At 49.2% G+C, this 21,252-nt stretch overlaps 1 protein-coding gene across 1 annotated transcript; it reads left to right on the top strand.

Moving 5' to 3' along the window:
* The first annotated feature begins 4,914 nt into the window (after positions 1-4,914).
* LOC147610666 (calmodulin-binding transcription activator 3-like) lies at positions 4,915-18,634 on the top strand. The gene is made up of 8 exons (XM_086786599.1): positions 4,915-5,419; positions 7,056-7,171; positions 7,559-7,647; positions 7,771-7,816; positions 7,913-8,192; positions 8,644-8,846; positions 16,989-17,459; positions 17,587-18,634. Exons 1-8 carry the CDS (start codon positions 4,915-4,917, stop codon positions 18,298-18,300), a joined length of 2,424 nt encoding a protein of 807 aa, XP_086642725.1. The 3' UTR covers positions 18,301-18,634.
* Positions 18,635-21,252: the final 2,618 nt, after the last annotated feature.

Raw genomic sequence — 21,252 nt, 5'->3', positions numbered from 1 at the left:
TTTTGTATGCAGATGCAAAGCCTATAGTGACCTTCGAGAGAGACATGCCACACTCTTTCATGGACATGAAGGAGCTATGAAGCTCAGCTGAAACAGTTAGGGTTTCACATGTGGGAGACACACATAGAGAAGGGAGAGAGAGAGAGAGACATGCGGGGATAAGTCAACTCATGATATGAGTGTGTGACTCCCCTATCACACATGTATATTTGCTCTAGTGCACATAGTGCACTTAGTACATTAAAAGTACTAAGTGTACTATGCACTATAACTTATGGGCTTGTACACACTATAAGGGTGGCCACAGTGCCTTTACCCCAACAACCTCCCACTTAAAGGCAATGTGCCCTTAAGCGAAGAAAAAGAAAAAATCAGCATGTACATGATAGTATACAAGGCCATATCAAGGCTGAAATTGGCCTCATCCATGCCCATTAAGTGTCTGCAATGAGCAAACCGCTCTGGAGGCAAACTCTTTGTCAACAAATCAGCCGGGTTGTCATCTGTATGAATCTTGACAAGCTGAATCAGCTTGTCCTCTATCACCTCTCTGATGAAGTGATACTTCACATCCACATACTTCGTCTTTGCGTGAAAGACATGGTTTTTTGCCCAACTGGATGGCACTCTGACTGTCACAATGCAACAATGGAGTATTCCCTGTATAACCCAAATCCACCACTAATCGAGATAGCCATAATGCCTCCTTCTCGCCTCCTTGCAAGCCTCTGTGGCTGCAATAATATACTCGGCCTCTGTAGTAGACAAGGCAATGCACTTCTGCATCCTGGATATCCACCATGACACAGCACCACCTGTGAATGTAAACACATAACCGGTAGTAGACTTCCGGTTATCTGGATGACCGGCATAATCCGAGTCCGTGTAACCATGCACTAATGCATCCTGTTTGCCAAAGCAGATGCACATACTCTGTGTGCCCTTCAGGTATCTCATGACACCTTTCACTGCTTCCCAATGCTTCTTGCCAGGGTTGGCCATGTATCTACTAACCACTCCCATTGCAAATGCAATGTCTGTCTCTGACTGTGGGCTGTCCATAGCATTGAGTTTCACATATGGAGGCAAAGGAGTACTAGTCGTCTTCCCCCCCTCCATATTGAACCTCTGCAATACTTTGCCAATATATTCCTTCTGAGACAAATACAACACATGTTGATTTCTATCCCGAAGTATCCGCATACCCAAAATGTGATTTGCATCACCCAAATCCTTCATATCAAAGGTCTGATGCAGCCTCTTCTTCAAGGCATCCATCTCTTTACGAGACTTCCCGGCAATCAACATATCATCAACATACAAGATGAGTATCAATAGACTGCCATCTGAAGCTTTCTTGGTATATAAGCAGTGATCAATGTCACTCCTCCTGAAGTCCTGGGATTTCATGAATGTATCAAATTTATGATACCATTCCCTTGGTGCCTGTTTGAGCCCATAAAGACTCTTTTTCAGCTTGCATACAAGCTTCTCCTTCCCATTTTCTGCATAACCCTCTGGTTGTTGCATGTATATCTCCTCATGGAGATCACCGCCGTGAAGAAAAGCAGACTTCACATCCATCTGGATCAAATAATCCAGATCATCATGAGCAACCAGAGCTAATACAGCTCTAAGTGTGGTCATCTTGACCACTGGAGAGAAGATCTCCTCAAAGTCCACACCACTGGCTGCGCCAAATTACTGGCTGCCTACGGGTTGGTGCGCTGGCTGGGCAGGGGCAATTGGGGCAGCCCGTGGGGTTGCTGGGCAGCCCGTCTGCTGGCTGCTGGGCAACCCACGTGATGGCTACTGGGCAGCCCGCCTGGTTGGGCAGCCCACGATTATAGAAAGGCGACCAGCCTGGCTGAAGTTGCTGCCCGTATTGCTAAGCAGCCAACGTAATGAAGCAGGCAACCTTGACTGAATCGACCAGCAGACGACTAGGGCAAGCAAATTACAACCAGCAGTAGAGATGACCAGGCGACAGGCTCACAGTTAGGCGACAGGTTCACACAGAAGAAAAAAAACGACCAGCACAAAAAAATACGAGCAGCACACAGAGAGAAATCAGGGTGCAGCCATCAACAACGGGAAATTGGGAGGAAGTGACCCGGGCTCTGATACCAGTTGAAGGAGCTATGAAGCTCAGGTGAAACAGTTAGGGTTTCACATGTGGGAGACACACATAGAGAAGGGAGAGAGAGAGAGAGACATGCGGGGATAAGTCAACTCATGATATGAGTGTGTGACTCCCCTATCACACATGTATATTTGCTCTAGTGCACATAGTGCACTTAGTACATTAAAAGTACTAAGTGTACTATGTACTATAACTTATGGGCTTGTACACACTATAAGGGTGGCCACAGTGCCTTTACCCCAACAGGACACACCTCACTCCGCCAGTAGCTGATGGAGTCAGCAGACCAGAGGGGCCTCGAACAGTTCCTACTTGAGATACGGCACCATAAAGAGTCACTCCTCCAGACACATACCACACAGCGAGGTGGGAGACAGTCACAACTTACATACTTCTTTCAGAGGTCGACACCATTGGTCCCACCGGCTCAGAGAGGGGTCACACTGCAGCAGGCCGAGGACATCAGATCACAACAGAGGCCTAGAGCACCAGGGTTCCGGGCTCACAGAGTGCATCACAAAGAGATCACAGAGATCCGGACTCGCCATCAGCACTACATGGAGGAGAGGATCACCCGCATCTACTCAGATCCGGCGACGATTATGTGGGGCCTTTTCAGGCCCTTCCCCCCTATGGCTTCTATTTTGGACCCCCCCCCACTATGGTACTGGATGGAGCTAGCCTAGATCTGCATATCATGATTGTATACCCCAGGCATAAAGTTTTTGCATTATGAGCCTCCAGGATAGAGCTCCACCCCCCCCCCTTTTTTCTCTTAGGAGCTTCTTGGAGCAGATAGTGTGATACATTTCAGTTTACCTTGTATCTTTTTATTTTTCTAGATACACAGAGGATACACACATGTACAATGATTTGTCTCATAGGCCGATTTCGGCCTTTCATAGACGTTAATATATCTTTCTTTCTTTCTTTCTCTCTCTCTCTCTCTCTCTCATGGGGACCAAGGAGGCTACACAGATAGTCACATCTTTTACTATCCCACCATGCCCAATCGAAGCTGATCATACCTATCTCTCAGTATCCTTTGCTGGTTTGCGTTATTCACATATCCCATCGAAATCGACTCCCCATACTACTTTTTACATCACACACGACCTTGCATATGTATATTAGCATCATGTACACGCTGGTATATACGAGATGGATCTCTCTGCACCACTAGGGTAACTTACCACTCAGTTCTCTTCTCTACTCCACTCCGCAGCTATTATACTGCACACACTACCACATCTGGGAGCATGCCCCAAAACAGATGGTATGATGATGAGTGTAGAGAGCTTTATAGACGCCTCTGCATACAAAAAGCAAAGGGCGAGATTACGGAGAGACAGGCACATAGACAAATGAAGACTCTCACCCGCCGCAAGCGGAGAGCATACGAGGAGGCACAGTACTGGGATTTATACCATTTGTTCATGAGTGGAGATGCACCTACAGCATGGCGCAGGATTAGAGAGCCACGACCACCTACTCCATCGAGGATCCACATACATGGCACACATACACGGAGAATCTTTACCATCTTCCTCAACAGTCACCGATACCACAGCCATCAGAGTCACGCCCTGCCACATCCACTTTGTTCACCACTTTGATGGTGAAGCAGGCCATACGACGACTTCAACATGGGTGGTCTACCGACCACACAGGTATGCAGAGTGAGCATCTCATATAATTCTTCACCCCCATCGCAAGAGTGCAAAATATATTTTTTGTTTAAGCATTGAAAAGAGTTTGAATCATAAAATAATTCAATTGAATGATTTAAAATGAAAGGACATCGAAAAGAAAATAAGAAGATAAACTTGGATTTCTTTTTTGAAGATAAAAGAGTTGGGTTTTTTTTTTTGAAATCTTGAAGTCCTACGATGGAAAATCTCCTGGTTTCGAACTTGAAAGAAGAGATCTGTTTGATTTATCTTAAAGGTAGAAAGAGAAACTTCAAGGTTTTTGATTTTAGAAACCTTTAAATGATTGAAAAGAGTAAGAAAGACTGTGAGAACTGTTGGACGATTGCAGCTCCAGCCCTTTCTTACCCTTGCGTTTTCCTCTGGACAGCAGGGCTGAGTGGGCGGCCAGCCCATAATCACTTATAACATAGTGTGAACATGTATTTAGTCATTTATTCTTTTGTCCTCATTTATGAGAAAACCGACCAGCACCTTAGGTTGCTATATAAACATGAGCAAAGTCTCATTTGTAATCATCACACACTTCAGTATTTAATACATTCTTTTGGGCTTCCTTCAAGCCCTCCAACACTTGTGTGTTTCCGGCGTTTGTCTACTGTTCTATCTCTCCTTCTCTTTTGTGTTTCCTTCCGCTTCTTGCCTACTGTTGGCATTCTCACATGGTATCAGAGCCCTGAAGTTCACACAGCCTTCCTATTGCACAGGTATAGGTTTTCAGGAAGATAACAGTCAAACGCTGCCCATCGTCTTTCTTTTTCCCTCGCTCCCTCCTGCATTTTTTGCCCACAGCCTGCTTGCGTTTTTTGCGTTTCTGGCCTCTGTGCTACTCCAGCAGTAATTATATAGTAGTTATTTCTGTCCCATGTCACCCGGGCAGTAGTTATTTCTGTCCCATGTCACCCGGGCAGTAGTTAATCCATATAGTTGGATCAACATAGTGCCACTCCCATATCCCATACTTCATCGCGCATCGGGCACGCTCCCGTCTTCATCGCTATCACTTGAACGAGGCAATTGTTGCTTCATTTTCCGCCCTCCCTCCCTTTCAGAAGATTTTCCATGGCGTCTACCGTCATTTCTTCATCTATTCCCCAGCTTCCCAAAGAAGCCATCCTAGATGGCTCCAACTACCTCGACTGGGTTTTTCAGATGAAGACTCTTCTACAGTACCACCGCTTGTGGACTATCGTCAATGGGGTTTCCACCGCACCTCCCCTTTCCGCTTCTCAGGCCGAGATTGATGCTTGGCTGGACAAGGATGCCAGGGCACATGCCTTCATCTTGTTCAACATCAAGCCCTCTGTTGCAAGGCAATTTGCAGCTGATGATGCCGAGACTGCAGCTGAACTTTGGCATTCTGTCCACACTCGGTATCATCGGGAGAACAGTGCTCAGAAGATAGCACTTGAAAATCAGCTGGCTTCTCTGAAGATCTCCGACACTGCTCAGATCATGGAGCAAATCACAGAGTTTGTAACCATTCAGAAGCAGCTCATCTCCCTCGGAAGCGGGGCTACCGATGAAGACTTCGTTCATCGACTCTATCAGCTCCTTCGCCGCATGGGTGTTGGACCTCCGTGCTGGAGCTGAGAGGAGGTGTTGGACGATTGCAGCTCCAGCCCTTTCTTACCCTTGCGTTTTCCTCTGGACAGCAGGGCTGAGTGGGCGGCCAGCCCATAATCACTTATAACATAGTGTGAACATGTATTTAGTCATTTATTCTTTTGTCCTCATTTATGAGAAAACCGACCAGCACCTTAGGTTGCTATATAAACATGAGCAAAGTCTCATTTGTAATCATCACACACTTCAGTATTTAATACATTCTTTTGGGCTTCCTTCAAGCCCTCCAACACTTGTGTGTTTCCGGCGTTTGTCTACTGTTCTATCTCTCCTTCTCTTTTGTGTTTCCTTCCGCTTCTTGCCTACTGTTGGCATTCTCACAAGAACCAAGTTTGAAAATTCGTTTTTTGTATGAGAAAGTTCTCGCTGGCTATGAAAATGGGTCGCTTTCCATATAAGCCTTGAAAAAGAGAAACCACTTCTACACCTTAGGTTTAATACTATTTTGTCATAAACGAGCGCTTGAAGATAAAGCATAGTTGAGCGATGAAAATAGCATTATCTTGGTGTTGACAACGCGGTCCAATGAGATCGCCAATCGAGTGCGTCCGTCACTTGTTACTGTCACGAATCGATGCCATCGCAAATCGATGCTGGTCTACGTCCAAAATCTCTACAAGCGTTATAATTCAGCTATGAGCAATGCTTTGCTTCTATTAAGGTTTAATAAAACCTTAATAACATAACCATTCAAAGGTTATAAGCTCTTCAGCCATTTTTATACCTTCAAAAGGCTTTCAAAGGTTTTGGGATTTCCTTTCTCACACGCAAATTTCTGAATACATGAAATTTCAAAATCTCATTCTCACTATCCAAAGGCTCTTTCTCAGAATAAAAAAGGTCTCTTATCAACAAAAGTAAAACATTAAAACAAAACAAGCTCTCTACAAGAAATCAAAGCCACCTTAGAATTTCAAGACCAAAACCAAATTCCAAATGAATAAAGTTGTTCAATGGCTCTACCATCTCTCTCGAGATGAGTTCTGATACCAAATGAAACACCCCAAGCAAGAGTCCACTCACCTGTGTGTGCGCCCACGCTCAATACTCACATGGTAGAGCTCAAGAAGCACATCCCACACACTGCAACTACGCATACGCATCGCATGAATCAACGGGAACATAAAGGGGTTTGCCTAGCATTCGCCACCCAACCTCAGGCTTCAAATTGAATACAATGGTAAGCCACCCCCGAGCTAGAGACCGACACTAAAAGCATGCGTGTCCCATACCACACATCTCTGGTCCTCACACGACTATCACTGGTGTGTCATGCCAATGGGCTAGTAGCTGGGACCCTTGGGATGCTCCAATCCCAAGGTAGAGCTCCCAATGAAGCCGGCCTCTAAATACTAGCCTCGTTATGTCCTAGACATGGGACATAACACGTCTTTGTACATAAGGTGTCCATCATACTACCAACAACACATACCATGTCTTTTACTTCTTAGTCATTGCTCAAGCACCTCCAACCTCCTTGTTTTAGTGCTTTAGGTAGCTTTGTTATGTCAAAAGACTAGTTTCTATATCCTTGTTAATTTGAACTATCATGCTAATGTTACCATGTTGCATGCAAGGTGGCACATTGATTCTCTTTGATCGCAAAATGCTACGGAACTTTCGAAGGGATGGCCATCCATGGCGTAAGAAGAAGGACAACAAAACTGTTAAAGAGGCTCATGAACATCTTAAGGTAAGTTGTGTGAAGGTTTTGGTCATTAATCTTCATCTTTTAGAACACCCATGAGAGTTGAATGTCTTCAAAACCTTTAGTCCATGCCCCCCCTCCCCTCCTTTCAAACTCATTTTTGTTTTAATTCTTTGAACAAGTTTGGAATTTACTGAAATTTGTGACCACATGATCTCACTAAGGACCTAGGGTTGTCATATTTCCTTTATATCTTCAACAGTCTAGATTACACACACACATGATTAGACGTGTAGAACTAGAGAGTAAGGGAGCTTTTCATTAAACTTTGAGGAGTAAATGAAGGCTAGACAATACCATGCTAATGAGCAAAGCATTATTGGCTTGTGCACTGAAGCAAATGGCATTAACTTTAATTCCTAATTTTCCCAGGTTGGTAGCGAAGAAAAAATACATGTGTACTATGCTCATGGCGATGGCCAGTCGAATTTGCAGCGCAGGGTTTATTGGCTGCTGGACAAGTCGGTTACCAAATCCTATTCTTCTTGTTGGTCATAATTTGTTGTGTGAGTTTTCTTGCGAAGAGAGACTGGCAAGTTTTATGAGCCAGCTTAGGTGTGATTATAAATCTGATCCTTTTGCAGGACCCTTGAACATATTGTTCTTGTCCATTACTTGGAAGTCAAAGAGGTGTGATGTTTTTGAAGAATCAAACAGGTCTCAGTGCACCTTTTTCTTATTGAAGATGGTAAAGATCTTACCTTGTGCCAGCTGTTTTGTATGCAGGGTGTTAAGGCCAATTCGCAACATGCATGCCAACCTAGCTCTGTGCAGGGCATGCAACCTGAACAATACACTGTAGACTCACTTTTCACAGATGTGGAGCCTGCACTGAGTTTAGGGAGCTCTGCAGGTCCTGCTTCAACACCCCCATTGGATTTTTCAGAATTCAATTCAAATGGAAATGATGACTTCGACAAGTTTTCTCTTGAGGACTTCGGATCCACTGAGGAGACTGGGTTTGCTAATGCAGAAGTACGGTCGCAGTCGCTGCAAAATTCAGCAGGTAACACTTGCCAGCTTGTTGAGGATCAAGGCATGAATGGAAGTATTGCTAACATGTTACACACAATTCAGCGGGTTTCACTTGCTTGCTTGTTGAGGATCAAGGTATGAATGGAAGTATTACTAACATGTCATGGCCAGTGTAAGAAATACACAATTCAAGCTAGCCTGCTATCAGATGCCTGCTCAATGGAAGCATTACTAACATGTCATGCCCAATGTAAGCTATACACAATTCAAGCTAGCTTGCTATCAGATGCCTGCTCAATGGAAGTATTACTAACATGTCATGCACAGTGTAAGCTATACACAATTCAACCTAACCTGCTATCTGATGCTTGCTCAATCAAACTAGCTTGCTATCACATGGTTATTTTAAGTACCATAAACATGCAAACAAGATACCTAACAATCATACCTTCTTGATTTCTGTTTTCCTTCACATGGCATAGGTGAGGGAAATCCTAACACAAGTGCTATGAACACGTTGGCTTGGGACAAAGTCTTACGACTGGCTAATCATGCACCTAGACAGCCTGCCCACAACCAAATACAGCTTCTCAATGACCCACAATTGCCTGCATTGCAGAGCCGTGTTCAAGATACGATTGCACACAGAGCACCCATAAATTCTCAAGCTGCTTTTGAATGCCAGGTACTCAAACTGACATTTATGACATACACTTTGTGCTAACTGATTAAATTTCTCTCTCTGCCTCTCTCTTTTTCCATTATGAGATATACCATGGAACACACTTGTACTAATTTTGGTCTCATAGGTCCTTTGGGCCTTCAGTACACATTAATAAACTTTTTTTCTCTCACTACATGTTGGTGAACAAGCCTTATCCACTTTTTTCTTTCTTTCTCTCACTACATGTTGGAGAGCAAGCCTTATCCAAGCACAAAATACGAAAGGCATGTGCACACACTCTTGTAAAAGAGAGCAGATAAAAAGTAAACAAGGCAAACGTCAAAAAGGGGGCATTTACCTTTCTACCAATCAAGGAACTGATTTAGGGAAAGGTGGAGAGATTCAGGGACTACCTAATCCCACCTAATCACACATAATCTCTTGTACTAGTAGCTAATTCAAGCCTTGTACTCAGCCTATTTAAAGGCCCTCTTCTCAATGGAATTAAGCAAGCACTTTGAGCATTATCTCCCTACTATTTTGCAAGTCGTGTGCATCTGCTGCTACCCGACTTGACGACGTGTGTTGCTGCCTGCAGCAGTTGTTGCCGACTCAAAAACATCCCCGCCAAATAGCTGCGCAACTGTCTATGCCGTTGCTGCCATTGTCGCCGCCGCTGCTGCCCTGCTGAGTTGCAGCCGGTGCTGCCCTGCTGTTGTTGCTGCATGTGGCCGCCATTGCCGCTGCCCTATTGCTGCTGATGCTGCACCTACTTCTGCTGTTGCTACTGCTGCTGCTCCTGCACGCTGAGCCGCTACACTTGGGTAGGCCATGTTGCAACAAAACAAGCTCACCCCCGACGATGTATCACATCTATTGAGATGCTACAACTGACTGTACGAGCACTGTATATACAAGCGCAACTTTTTACCACCTGTGCAGAATCAACAGAAATCAAAAGGTACAAAAATCAAATTGGGGCTTTGTTTCAGAAATCAGTTCTCTTCTCTCCTAATTGAAGTGCATACGTCAGAGTAAAATTGATCTCCCTACGGGATGCAACAGACAACCAGAGACCATGTACTCTGTTATCTTGCTCTAAATCCCTCCATCCTGCAATAGTCTTATTCGGACAGCTCTCTCCTTCTCCGGAAGGTTGCCTGTAATCAGACGTTGCTCTTCATGCAGTCTTCCCTCTCGCTTGCTCTCCCACACCCTCGAGATAAGCTTGAGTCCTCCTTGAGAACCTGTTGCGTGTCCTCGTGCTGGATGAGAAAGAGGTAGAAGTTCTACTGTTGGGGGGAAAACAGAGAAGAGATCTCCAACCATGGGATTGTGAGATGGATAAATGAGAAACCCAAGCCCTTGTTCATATAATCTCAAAACATCAAGTTGGCTGTCTTTTATTCAAGTCGGGCTCCTTAATAAACCTTTACGACCAAGTTATAACAAAAACACTGGTTTAATGATGTTTTTGCTGATGTGGCCATTCTTTGTGCCTCCTTTAAAGCTGTCAGGTGTGCGTTTCTCCATCATGCGCTGGTTGGCACTCCCTAGACCTGGTCGGACTGCTGTAATCAGCCGACTGGCTAGTTTGGCCCTTGAGGGGCTGGCCACGCAACCACCAAGGGATGCCCCTTGGCTGCCCCATGGGGTGGCCTATGGACTGACCATTGGGTAGCCCTATGGGCTCCAAATTCATTCCATGATGCCCATGTGATCCCCAATTCTCATGGACCTCATGCTCAAGTTCACCTTCAAGTACGTGATGACCATATTGTCCAGTGTCCTTCAGCCTTCTTCTGCACCTCAAGTTGTCATCCTGCAGAACACTCATGTACCATCTGTTCATCTGTCCAGGACTCGCCCAGACACGACCTCGGTACCTACCCTGGTACTGGCTGTCAATTAGGATCATGTCCACGTGCTGCCAGTGGGCATGTACGTTGGGCATGTACGTGACACTCTCTCCCATGCTTGTATATTGGAGAGTGGTATCCATGTACTGGGGGCTGATGCTCTTCTCATGTCTGTTCCATGATGAGATATGCCATGGACATTATTGTATCACTTTGGTCTTATAGGCCCATTGGGTCTTTAGTAGACGCTCTCTCTCTCCCGTTGGCTCAGCTTCGACACATTGCTCACCATGTTGCAATGCCCCACTTTGGACATTTTAGGAGGATAGTAGAGCCTTTGACCCCTTGTACATGGACTTGCTCTTGCACTTGAGTGCCTTTGTACTCAGATCTTAGCTATTAGCTATAAGCTTTTTAGTCTTTAGCTTGTTATGTCATTTTCTTTTCATCAGACGTTGTACTTTCATGCATGAATGTAATCATTTTTGGTCTCATAGGACATTTTGGCATGTTGAAGACGTTAATACAGCTATCTTTCTTTCTTTCTCTTCATGTGTGTGCACGTGTGTCTTTTTCTCTTTTTTTGTGTGTCTCTATCTATATATATTTATGTGTGTGTGTATGTATATGTATGTTTGCGTGTATGTATACACGCACGTGTGTGTGTGTGTGTGTGAATGAAAAAAAAAAAAGTGTGTGTCGGCTGTAGTTAAGGTTGCGTTTGCTGCTCGCGAACTGTCTGTGTGTGCTGCTCTCGACTGTATTCCTACAGAGGCAACGTCACAGTGTGCTGCTGCTCGTGTGTGTGTGTGTGTCGTTGAGAAGTAGCCCGACTGTGTGTACCTGCAGAGTCCGACTGTTTGTTGCTGCTGCAGAGCCCGATTGTGTTTTCCTGCATAACTCGCATCTACGTTCCTTTTCACAGCCTTTCCCTTTCCGTTTTTCTATCAATGGATTCAGCCTTAGATGTTTGTACATATGCCCGAAAAGAAAGATCTGCAGATGCTAAGCGCCGCCTATCAGAGCCGGCTTTACAAGATGATGCATTTACGTTGGAAGCTCAGTATGTGTTTGATACCCTTAAGGATGACTTTCAGCAGTCACGACAGGAATGGGGCAAACCGATTCCAGAGGTCACCTACAAATTGAAGTTGCCGTCCCTGGTAAACCCTCTCAGAAAGTTGTCTCAAACTGCGGTTATAATATTCTTTCCAGGAAGAATCCCTGCGGCCAGCGATGTCGCGCAGTGGATTAAGTCCATCCTTGGAGGATGCTTTGTAGAGGGAGTGTATTTTGCTTCCAGAGGCTTTTATGAGGTGCATTTATCAGATGCTTCATGCAAGCAGAGGCTTCTTGAGTTCTCTCCCCTGTTTTATGGGAGGCAAATGGTACATGCTATGCCCTGGTCCCCAAACAAGGACTATCAAAGTCTTATACGGCATCACTGCCCTGTATGGGTTGAAGTTGCAAACTTCCCGGACTACATGCGTGAAGAGTTGCCTGGCCTGGCTGCTTCCTTGGGACAGGTCATTTGTCCACCACGCCCCATGGGAAATCGTAACAGGTTCTGCATTCTTTGGGACACTGACATACCTACTCCTCCTTCTATTGCGGTGGAAGTTGAGGGAGTAAAATTGGGCAAAAAGTATTTTGAATTGAAGTGGGGTATGTTTGCAGGTGCTTGTTTTGCCTGTCACAAGTTTGGGCATCTAGCCTCTGAATGCCCAATGGTTCTGCATCAGCCCCCCCCAAATGCCTTGCCGCCCCAGACACGGGAAAAGAATGAGAATTTGCAAGTCAAGACAACAAATACAAATGGAGCAAAGAATGCAAAATCAGTCAATCAGATGCTCGCACTTCCAGGAAAAGGAAAAGATAAAGGGAAAGAGAAGATGAAGGAAACTGTGGGGATTGATCAGGACGGTTTTAAACAACCCAAGAAGGTGGTTGTATTGAAGCAACGCCCCCTTCAATCTCGTCAATGGGATGCTTCTTCTCCCTCACCAGGACAAACTTCTACTTCAGCCTCTGCTCCTATCCTTCAAAATTGGGTGGGCGTACTGAAGAAGGGCATCCCCATATGTGATTCAAAAGAAGAGGAAAATGCTATGTCTTTCATGGGCAATGAAGGCATGCAGCCTATGCAGGCAGAGGCCTAGCCTCTCTGATGTATGGTTCTTATCCTCTCACTCTTCTGTACATACCTTTTCATGCTTCAAACACTTAAGTGCTTTACATACAATGTACAGAGCCTCTGCAATGTCTCAAAGTGGAGGCTTTTCTGGATTTATGTATATAAAATGCAGCCAGATATTGTTTGTTTGCAAGAGCATAATCAACACTCCATGGCTGGACAACATGGTTTTTTCAACGGTTATGATATATATTATGCTGGTACTGCTACCTATTCAGGTGTATGCATGCTGGTTAGACATGAATTGCAGCCTCAGTTGGCCTTCAATGACAATAGTGGCAGATGGATAGTAATACAATGCAATGTTAATGGTGATATTTTTGAGTTTGCATCAGTCTATGCCCCCCAGACCTCTGCCATGAGGGCTTCTTTGTGGGATTCTTTATGCAGATATCCATGGAGATCCAATGCATTCATCTGTGGGGATTTTAATAATTCCCCTATGCCTAGAGATAATACCACTTCACGATCTCATATGCTATCACTGGAAAGGCACAAATGGGATGACATGCTTCTTTCTCTGCAGGCTGAAGATTTATGGATACTTCTCCAAGGGTCAGTCCCTGGATATACTTTTCATCATAATGCACTTACTACATATTGGGCAAGGCTTGACAGATGGTATCTGTTTTATCCACAACAATTTGCAGATTTAGCCCTCATCTCCTTATAGATTTCTCATTGGGCTTGTCAGATCATGCTCCATTGTGGATGAATTTGCAGCTTGGCATGCCTGTGGATGATTTGTCATTTCTCTCCAGTAGACTACTGCATGCTAATCGGGCTTATTTTCAACATCACAATTTTCAGCAAATGATCAGATTGGCCATTCATCCTTTGCCAGTTCATGCTCAGGAGGACATGAATTATGCTTGGGACAGCTTCGTCTCTCGTATTCAGAATGTCATTAGGGAGTATGGCAAATGGCATATGACAAAATGGAGGAATGAGGTTAAATGGGCAAAAAGGACAGCACAACATTTGACTGAATTTTCTCAGTCGAGGCCACTGTCTGATTCAGAAAAGGATTCCCTTTCACATGCACATTTTAAAATTGCTCTTAATGATCAGAGGAAATTGCACAAATGGCAGATTAGGGCAAGAATGAAGCCCCTCATGGATAAGGGCTGCTCTTCGAAATCCTTTTTCCAGGGCCTGCATGCTACTCGAAATAAAAATTCATGTCTAAGGGTTAGGAAAATGGATGGCTCTTGGACTCACTCTTTCTCTGATCTCCAAGACGAATGCCACGATTATTTCCAGAAATTGTTTTCTGCTCCTGGTTCCCCATCTAATCAAGTGACTGATGCCAGGACTGAATGTCTTCGATATGTTTCTGGAATAGTTGAAATGAATGATGCTCTTACCTTGGAAAGGCCTTTTACTGACACGGAACTTGATAATGCGTTATTTCACCTCAGCAAATACAAGTCCCCTGGCTGGGACGGCCTCACAGTGGAATTTTATATTTCTTTTTGGGATGATTTGAAAGAGGTCCTTTTGCAAATGATCGATGTGGCTTGGGAAGCAAATCAGTTGCCGCACTCTTGGAAGCATGGTATAGTCAAGCTTGTCCCCAAAAAACATCTGTGTGATCATATATCAGATTGGAGGCCTATTACTTTGATGCCTGTACTTTACAAACTTATTGCCAAAATGATTGTACATAGGCTTCACAGGATATTGCATGCAGGACTTCATTCTCATCAGTATGGTTTTGTGCCGCGAAGACAAATCCATGACAATATATCCAATGCCTTGACTGCAATAGAATATGCTAAGTATTCGGATCAAGATGTGCTTATATTGCAGGTGGATATTGCCAAGGCATTTGACAATGTTCAATGGGATTTCATCTCTCAGATCATGACAAAGTTGGGGTTTGGTCCCAAGATGGCAAATGCAGTTTACTGGCTTTATTCCGGCTCTACTGCTCAATGCATTCTTAGACGCCATCTGTCTCGGTCATGGATATTGGGTCGATCAGTTAGACAGGGCTGCCCTCTCAGTGCTCTCTTCTATGCCATTGCGACCCATCCTCTTTTGATGTATCTTGATCATCTTACAAACACAGGACAGATGACTGGTCTCAAAATCCCAGGGACTACATCTTTTTTGGCACAAGCATATGCTGATGATTCCTTCTTCATGCCACAGAATTCTCCTCAGGAACTTCGCATGCTTATGGCTACTCTTTCTTTATATGGGTTGGCAGCGGGATTGCATGTCAATTTTGAAAAATCTAAATTACTCCCCCTGAAACAATGTGACTGGCATTCTATTCTTTGGCCGGGTCAAGTGGTGCATTCCAGAGATATTGTCAGGCATTTGGGATATCCCATAGGATGGCATATCACCAGAAAGCAGCAGTTAAAATGGATTTTCCAAAGACTTCAACATAAACTGGAATACTGGAAGATTTCTACTTGGCCTCTTCATGTCAGGCTTAGAATAGTACAATCCATTGTGATGTCTTATGTCCAGTTCTATTTGCCCTTGCTGCATTGGTCCTCCAGGGATATTTCAGCTTTTATGTCTCAAGCTATGGAGATATTATGGAAGACAAAAACTGCTGTGAAAGCATTGAGACTGATGAAGATGGAAATGGTGTGCTCCCCAAAGATGCATGGTGGATTAAATGTCCTCAATATAAAATATCATGTACTTGCAAGGAAGGCTACAATGTTGCATACTTTTTTCCGTCAACAGCAGCCATGGACTTGTATGTTGGCATCCATGTGTGTCAACATGAGGACTTCTGCTTATGGTCATTGGACTACGGATCATTGGGAGGTTGTGATTGGGAGATTTGTAGGGAGGATACCTGGTTGTCCTTTCTCTACTGCCCTCATACTTGACTGGAAACAAGTTCTCTCTAAAGTCAAATGGGCTCCTGATAATTGCTTGCAGACAAACTCGATGAGGAAAGAAAGTATTCATTGGAGTGCAATCTTTGACACTCCACTGGCTTTACAGGAACCTGTTCGGGCATACAATCTTATGAAATTGGGAATTAGGTACATACATGATGTGGTAGATGATCGGGGATATGTCTTATCCTTTCCCCGGGCCACTGCTTCCTATGCATTGGGAATGCATCATAGGTTGATATGGAAGAAAATTGCTGATTTATTGCATCCCTTTTTACCTATTCCACCTGTGGCTGACACAGACAGGCTTATGGATTGGCAATTGCAACCATCTGCTACTTTTATTCATCCGGTTCCCCTTCCTGCCTTAACCTCCATCAAAGCCTACAGGCTTCTTCAGCCTGCTGCCCCATGGATTCATCAACATGCTAATTCTCTGTGGCATATAAGGAAGCCCCTCTCATGGTGGAGAAAGAATCTCCGGATGTTGTGGAAGTGTAAAATGCCATTGAAACAAAGACTTTTTCTTTGGAGATGTTTGACAGGTACATTGTCAGTGGGGGTCATACTTGCTAAACGTCACATTGCACCTTCCACGTGTCTAAGATGTCAGGCTCCCTCAGAGACTGTTCTTCATCTGCTCTGGCACTGTCCTTGTTCCAGGATCCTCTTCAGGAGAATTTCAGATTCTCTTCGGCTTCGTTTCCCTAGTCACTTTTTTGGGAAACATTTCTGGCTTTTTGGCAGATATATGCGGTCCTTGTCCCAATACTCACTATTTCTCTCTTGGGTGAGATATTGGGCTCTTTGGACAATCTGGAGTGAGCATAATTTGGCATACTTGGGTCGGCAGAATCACCAGTCATATGAATCCTTCAGAGCCTCATTGCGGCAATCCTTATATGATGCCTGCCATGAGGGTGATATGGATGTTTCTTGTTTAGAGTTTTTCTCTTTATGTTTCTGACATTTGGGATACTCTCCGCTCGGAGACTTCCCATCTTGTAAATTTATGACCATATAAATACTGCACTGGATATTACCAAAAAAAGTATGTATACACGCACGCGCGCACACACACACACACACACACACACACACACACACACACATATTTCTATGTCTATGTATATAGATATATGTAGTTTATAAATTGATGTTCTGCAAAGAATAGTGTTTCTGAAATTCATGTTTAGGGTACATGAAAGCTCTATGGACTGATGGTATGAAGGCTTTGCAGGATTTTACTCCTCAAATCAGTTGTTTGTCATCCTTGTTTGAAAACACCACTGAGAGTGAAGACATGATTCGCAACAACAGAGAGCACTGTACTACAGAGTGGCCACGTAGTGCAGAGGTTAGTTCACAGATGCCATGGCTAGAAGGTGAACAGACCACAGAAGTCACTCTTTTTGAATCTCAAGAAGACAATGGAGATGAAGTGCTGAGAAAACTTGATAGTCTAGATAGGTGGATGCAAAGGGAGCTTCCTGTTGAGAACAAAACCAGTGCTTTAGCAGCTTCAGATAATGCTTGCTCTTATTTGGACACTACTATGCATGAGGATGGTCAAGGAAAAATCGAACAAGGAACATATTTGGCATGGCAATCACCGGTGACTGAGAAGTTGAAACCCTCGTTTCTTCCACGGCTTTTTTTTGAGATAACAGATTATTCACCAAGTTGGAGCTTTGTATCAGAGGAAGTTAAGGTATCAATCTATATCCTACTGTGTATGATGCTAGCTTCACTTAGCAGATCTGCTGGCAGTCTGCGTACTTAACTGCATGCTTTTGATAGTCTTAGCTGAGTTGATGGAATATACGTGTTTGTTGCAGGTCATTGTAACAGGCCAATTCCGTGGGGATATACATGAATTCTATAAGATACATTGGTGCTGCATGTTTGGTGATGTCGAGGTTCCGGCAGAGATAGTTCAGCTGGGTGTTCTTAGGTGTAAATCTCCAGAAGTATCAGCTCCAGGCAAAGTTTCTTTCTCTGTTACTTATGGGAGCAAGCAAGCTTGCAGTGATTTGAAGCTTTTTGAGCTTAGAAGCAATCCAGAGAGTTGGAAACAAACGGTTGATGCAAGGACAGATGAATTCTATGAAGATGCAATGCTGCAATGCAGATTAGCTCGACTACTGCTAGGCAGTAATGAGTACAATAATGCATTGACAACTCAGAAATCCCAAGGAAGTACTTTGTCTGCACCTTCTAGGCTAGCTCGGCTTACAGGCACCCTAGAGCAAGATTGGTCTGCTATTGAAAACCTATTGAGTGAACATTCTAGTAATCTATCTGAGGTAAAGGAGCATCTTTTGCAAATGTGTTTGAAACACAAGCTTATGGATTGGCTCTATAAGAAACCTGAACTGGGCGCGAAAAGTTGGCTACCTTTTGACAAGTTGGGACAGACTGCACTACACTTAGCGTCGGCCCTTGGCTATGAATGGGTGATAGGGATTTTAATGGCTTCTGGAATGAGCATTGACTTCCGAGATAGGAAGGGGTGGACAGCTTTGCATTGGGCTGCATACTATGGGAGGTAAATTCATAAGCTCCCCTCCAAGTAGTGAAGTGGATGCTTCTTTAATATTCCAGCCTGGCTGTATCCTTTGATGTGATGACCTTTTTTATCATATGATTTGTGCTTGACAATCCCATCCTTAGAGTTTTCAACTACCTTGTTATTAACATTTCAATAGTGCACCTTCAATGCTGGCGGACCTTTGGCAAAAGGATGTGCTAGACCAGAATTTACTCTCCTTTGAGTATGCTGCATAAGCTTGTGCATGTGTTGCACACTGTATCCCATGCATGGCTGATCTTTATAGTCAATGCCTTTGCGAAGGGGTCTAAAGCCTCATTAAACTGGCAGTGGCAGCATCCCCAAAAACTCTTAGTAGGGGGGCTGCGGGGCACGGCACCGGGGGGGCTGCGGGGCGTCACGGCACCGCGCCGGCGGGGGGGCTGCGGGGCATCACGGCACGGCACCGGGGGGGCTGCGGGGGCGTCATGGCACGGCCCCGGGGGGGGCTGCGGGGCGTCACGGCACCGCGCCGGGGGGGGCTGTGGGGCGTCATGGCACGGCACCGGGGGGCGGGGCTGCGGGGGCGTCACGGCACCCCACGGCACGGCGGGGGGCGTCACGGCGGGGGGGGGGCGTCACGGGGCTGCGGGGGGCGTCACGGCACGGCCCCGGGGGGGCTGCGGGGCGTCACGGCACGGCACGGCCCCGGCGGGGGGGCGGGGGGCGTCACGGCACGGCACCGGGGGGGCTGCGGGGGCGTCACGGCACGGCACCGGGGGGGCTGCGAGGCACGGCACCAGCGGGGGGGCTGCGGGGCGTCACGGCACCGCGCCGGGGGGGGGGCTGCGGGGCGTCACGGCACGGCACCGGGGGGGCGGCACCGCGCCGGGGGGGGGCTGTGGGGGCGTCACGGCACGGCACCGGGGGGGCGGGGCCGCGGGGGCGTGACGGCACCCTACGGCACGGCGGGGGGCGTCACGGCACGGCCCCGGGGGGCTGCGGGGCGTCACGGCACGGCACGGCCCCGGGGGGGGTGGGGGGCGTCACGGCACGGCACCGGGGGGGCTGCGGCGGGGGCGTCACGGCACGGCACCAGGGGGGCTGCGGGGCACGGCACCGGGGGGGCTGCGGGGCGTCACGGCACCGCGCCGGGGGGGGCTGCGGGGCGTCACGGCACGGCACCGGGGGGGCTACGGGGGCGTCACGGCACCGCGCCGGGGGGGGCTGCGGGGCGTCACGGCACGGCACCGGGGGGGGTGCGGGGCGTCACGGCACGGCCCCGGGGCTGCGGGGGCGTCATGGCACGGCCCCGGGGGGGGCTGCGGGGCGTCACGGCACCGCGCCGCGGGGGGGGCTGTGGGGGCGTCACGGCACGGCACGGCACGGGGGGGGCGGGGCTGCGGGGGCGTCACAGCACCGCACGGCACGGCGGGGGGGCTGCGGGGGCGTCACGGCACGGTCCCGGGGCGTCACGGCACGGCACCGACGGGGGGGGGGGGGGGGGGGGGGCTAGGGCCGCGGGGCGTCACGGCACGGCCCCGGGCGGGGGCGTCACGGCACGGCACCGGGGGGGGCTGGGGGGCGTCACGGCACGACACCGGGGGGGCTGCGGGGGCGTCACGGCACGGCACCGGGGGGGGTTTGCGGGGCTGCGGGGGCGTCACGGCCCCGGGGGGGCTGGGGGGCATCACGGCACGGCACCGGGGGGGCTGCGGGGCTGCGGGGGCGTCACGGCCCCGGGGGGGGCTGCGGGGCGTCACGGCACCGCACGGGGGGGGCTGCGGGGGGCGTCACGGCACGGCCCGGGGGGGGCTGCGGGGGGCATCACGGCACGGCACCGGCGGGGGGGGGCTGCGGGGGCGTCACGGCCCCGGGGGGGCTGCGGGGCGTCACGGCACGGCACGGGGGGGGCTGCGGCCGGGGGGCGTCACGGCACGGCCCGGGGGGGGCTGCGGGGGGCGTCACGGCACGGCACCGGGGGGGCCAAGGGGCCGTCACGACCGCACGGCCTCGGGAGGCTGCGGCGGGGGGCGTCACGGGGGGGCGGGGGCTGCGGGGGCGTCACGGCACGGCCCGGGGTGCGTCACGGCACGGCACCCGGCACGGCACCGGGGGGGCTGCGGGGGCGTCATGGCACGGCCCCGGGGGGGCTGCGGCGGGAAAGTCATGGCACGGCACCGGCGGGGGGGGCTGCGGGGGGCGTCACGGCACGGCCCCGGGGGGGCTGCGGGGCGTCACGGCACGGCACGGCCTCGGGGGGCGGGGGGCGTCACGGCACGGCATGGCCCCGGGGGGGCGGGGGGCATGACGGGGGGGCGGGGGGCATCACGGCAAGCACGGCCCGGGGGGGCCGGGGGGCGTCACGGCACGGCCCCGGGGGGACTGCGGGGCCGTCACGGCACGGCACCGGGGGGGCTGCGGGGGGCGTCACGGCACGGCACGGCCCCGGGGGGGCGGGGGGCATCACGGCACGGCCCCGGGGGGGCGGGGGGCATCACGGCAGGCACGGCCCGGGGGGGCCGGGGGGCGTCACGGCATGGCCCGGGGGGGCATCACGGCATGGCACCGGGGGGGCTGCGGGGCGTCACGGCACAGCCCCGGGGGGGCGGGGGGCATCACGGCAGGCACGGCCCGGGGGGGCCGGGGGGCGTCACGGCACGGCCCCGCGGCGGGGGGGCGGGGGGCATCACGGCAGGCATGGCCCGGGGGGGCCGGGGGGGCGTCACGGCACGGCCCCGGGGGGGGCATCACGGCACGGCACCGGGGGGGGCTGCGGGGCATCACGGCACGGCCCCGGGGGGGGGGGGCATCACGGCAGGCACGGCCCGGGGGGGCCAGGGGGGCGTCACGGCACGGCCCTGGGGGGGCATCACGGCACGGCCCCGGGGGGGGCTGCGGGGCGTCACGGCACGGCCCCGGGGGGGCGGGGGGCATTACGGCAGGCACGGCCCGGGGGGGCCGGGGGGGCGTC

Source organism: Cibotium barometz, chromosome 49 (assembly GCF_041138505.1).
Source record: "Cibotium barometz isolate CiBa-2024 chromosome 49, ASM4113850v1, whole genome shotgun sequence".
NCBI lineage: Eukaryota > Viridiplantae > Streptophyta > Polypodiopsida > Cyatheales > Cibotiaceae > Cibotium > Cibotium barometz.
Note: the sequence above shows the minus strand (reverse complement) of the source record. Positions and strands in the feature narration are given on the sequence as shown.

Coding starts and splice junctions, on each gene's coding strand:
- LOC147610666 (XM_086786599.1), top strand. CDS start 4,915: ATGGCGTCTACCGTCATTTCTTCATCTATTCCCCAGCTTCCCAAAGAA. Junction 5,420..7,055: donor TCAGCTCCTTCGCCGCATGG/GTGTTGGACCTC, acceptor GTTGCATGCAAG/GTGGCACATTGATTCTCTTT. Junction 7,172..7,558: donor AGGCTCATGAACATCTTAAG/GTAAGTTGTGTG, acceptor TAATTTTCCCAG/GTTGGTAGCGAAGAAAAAAT.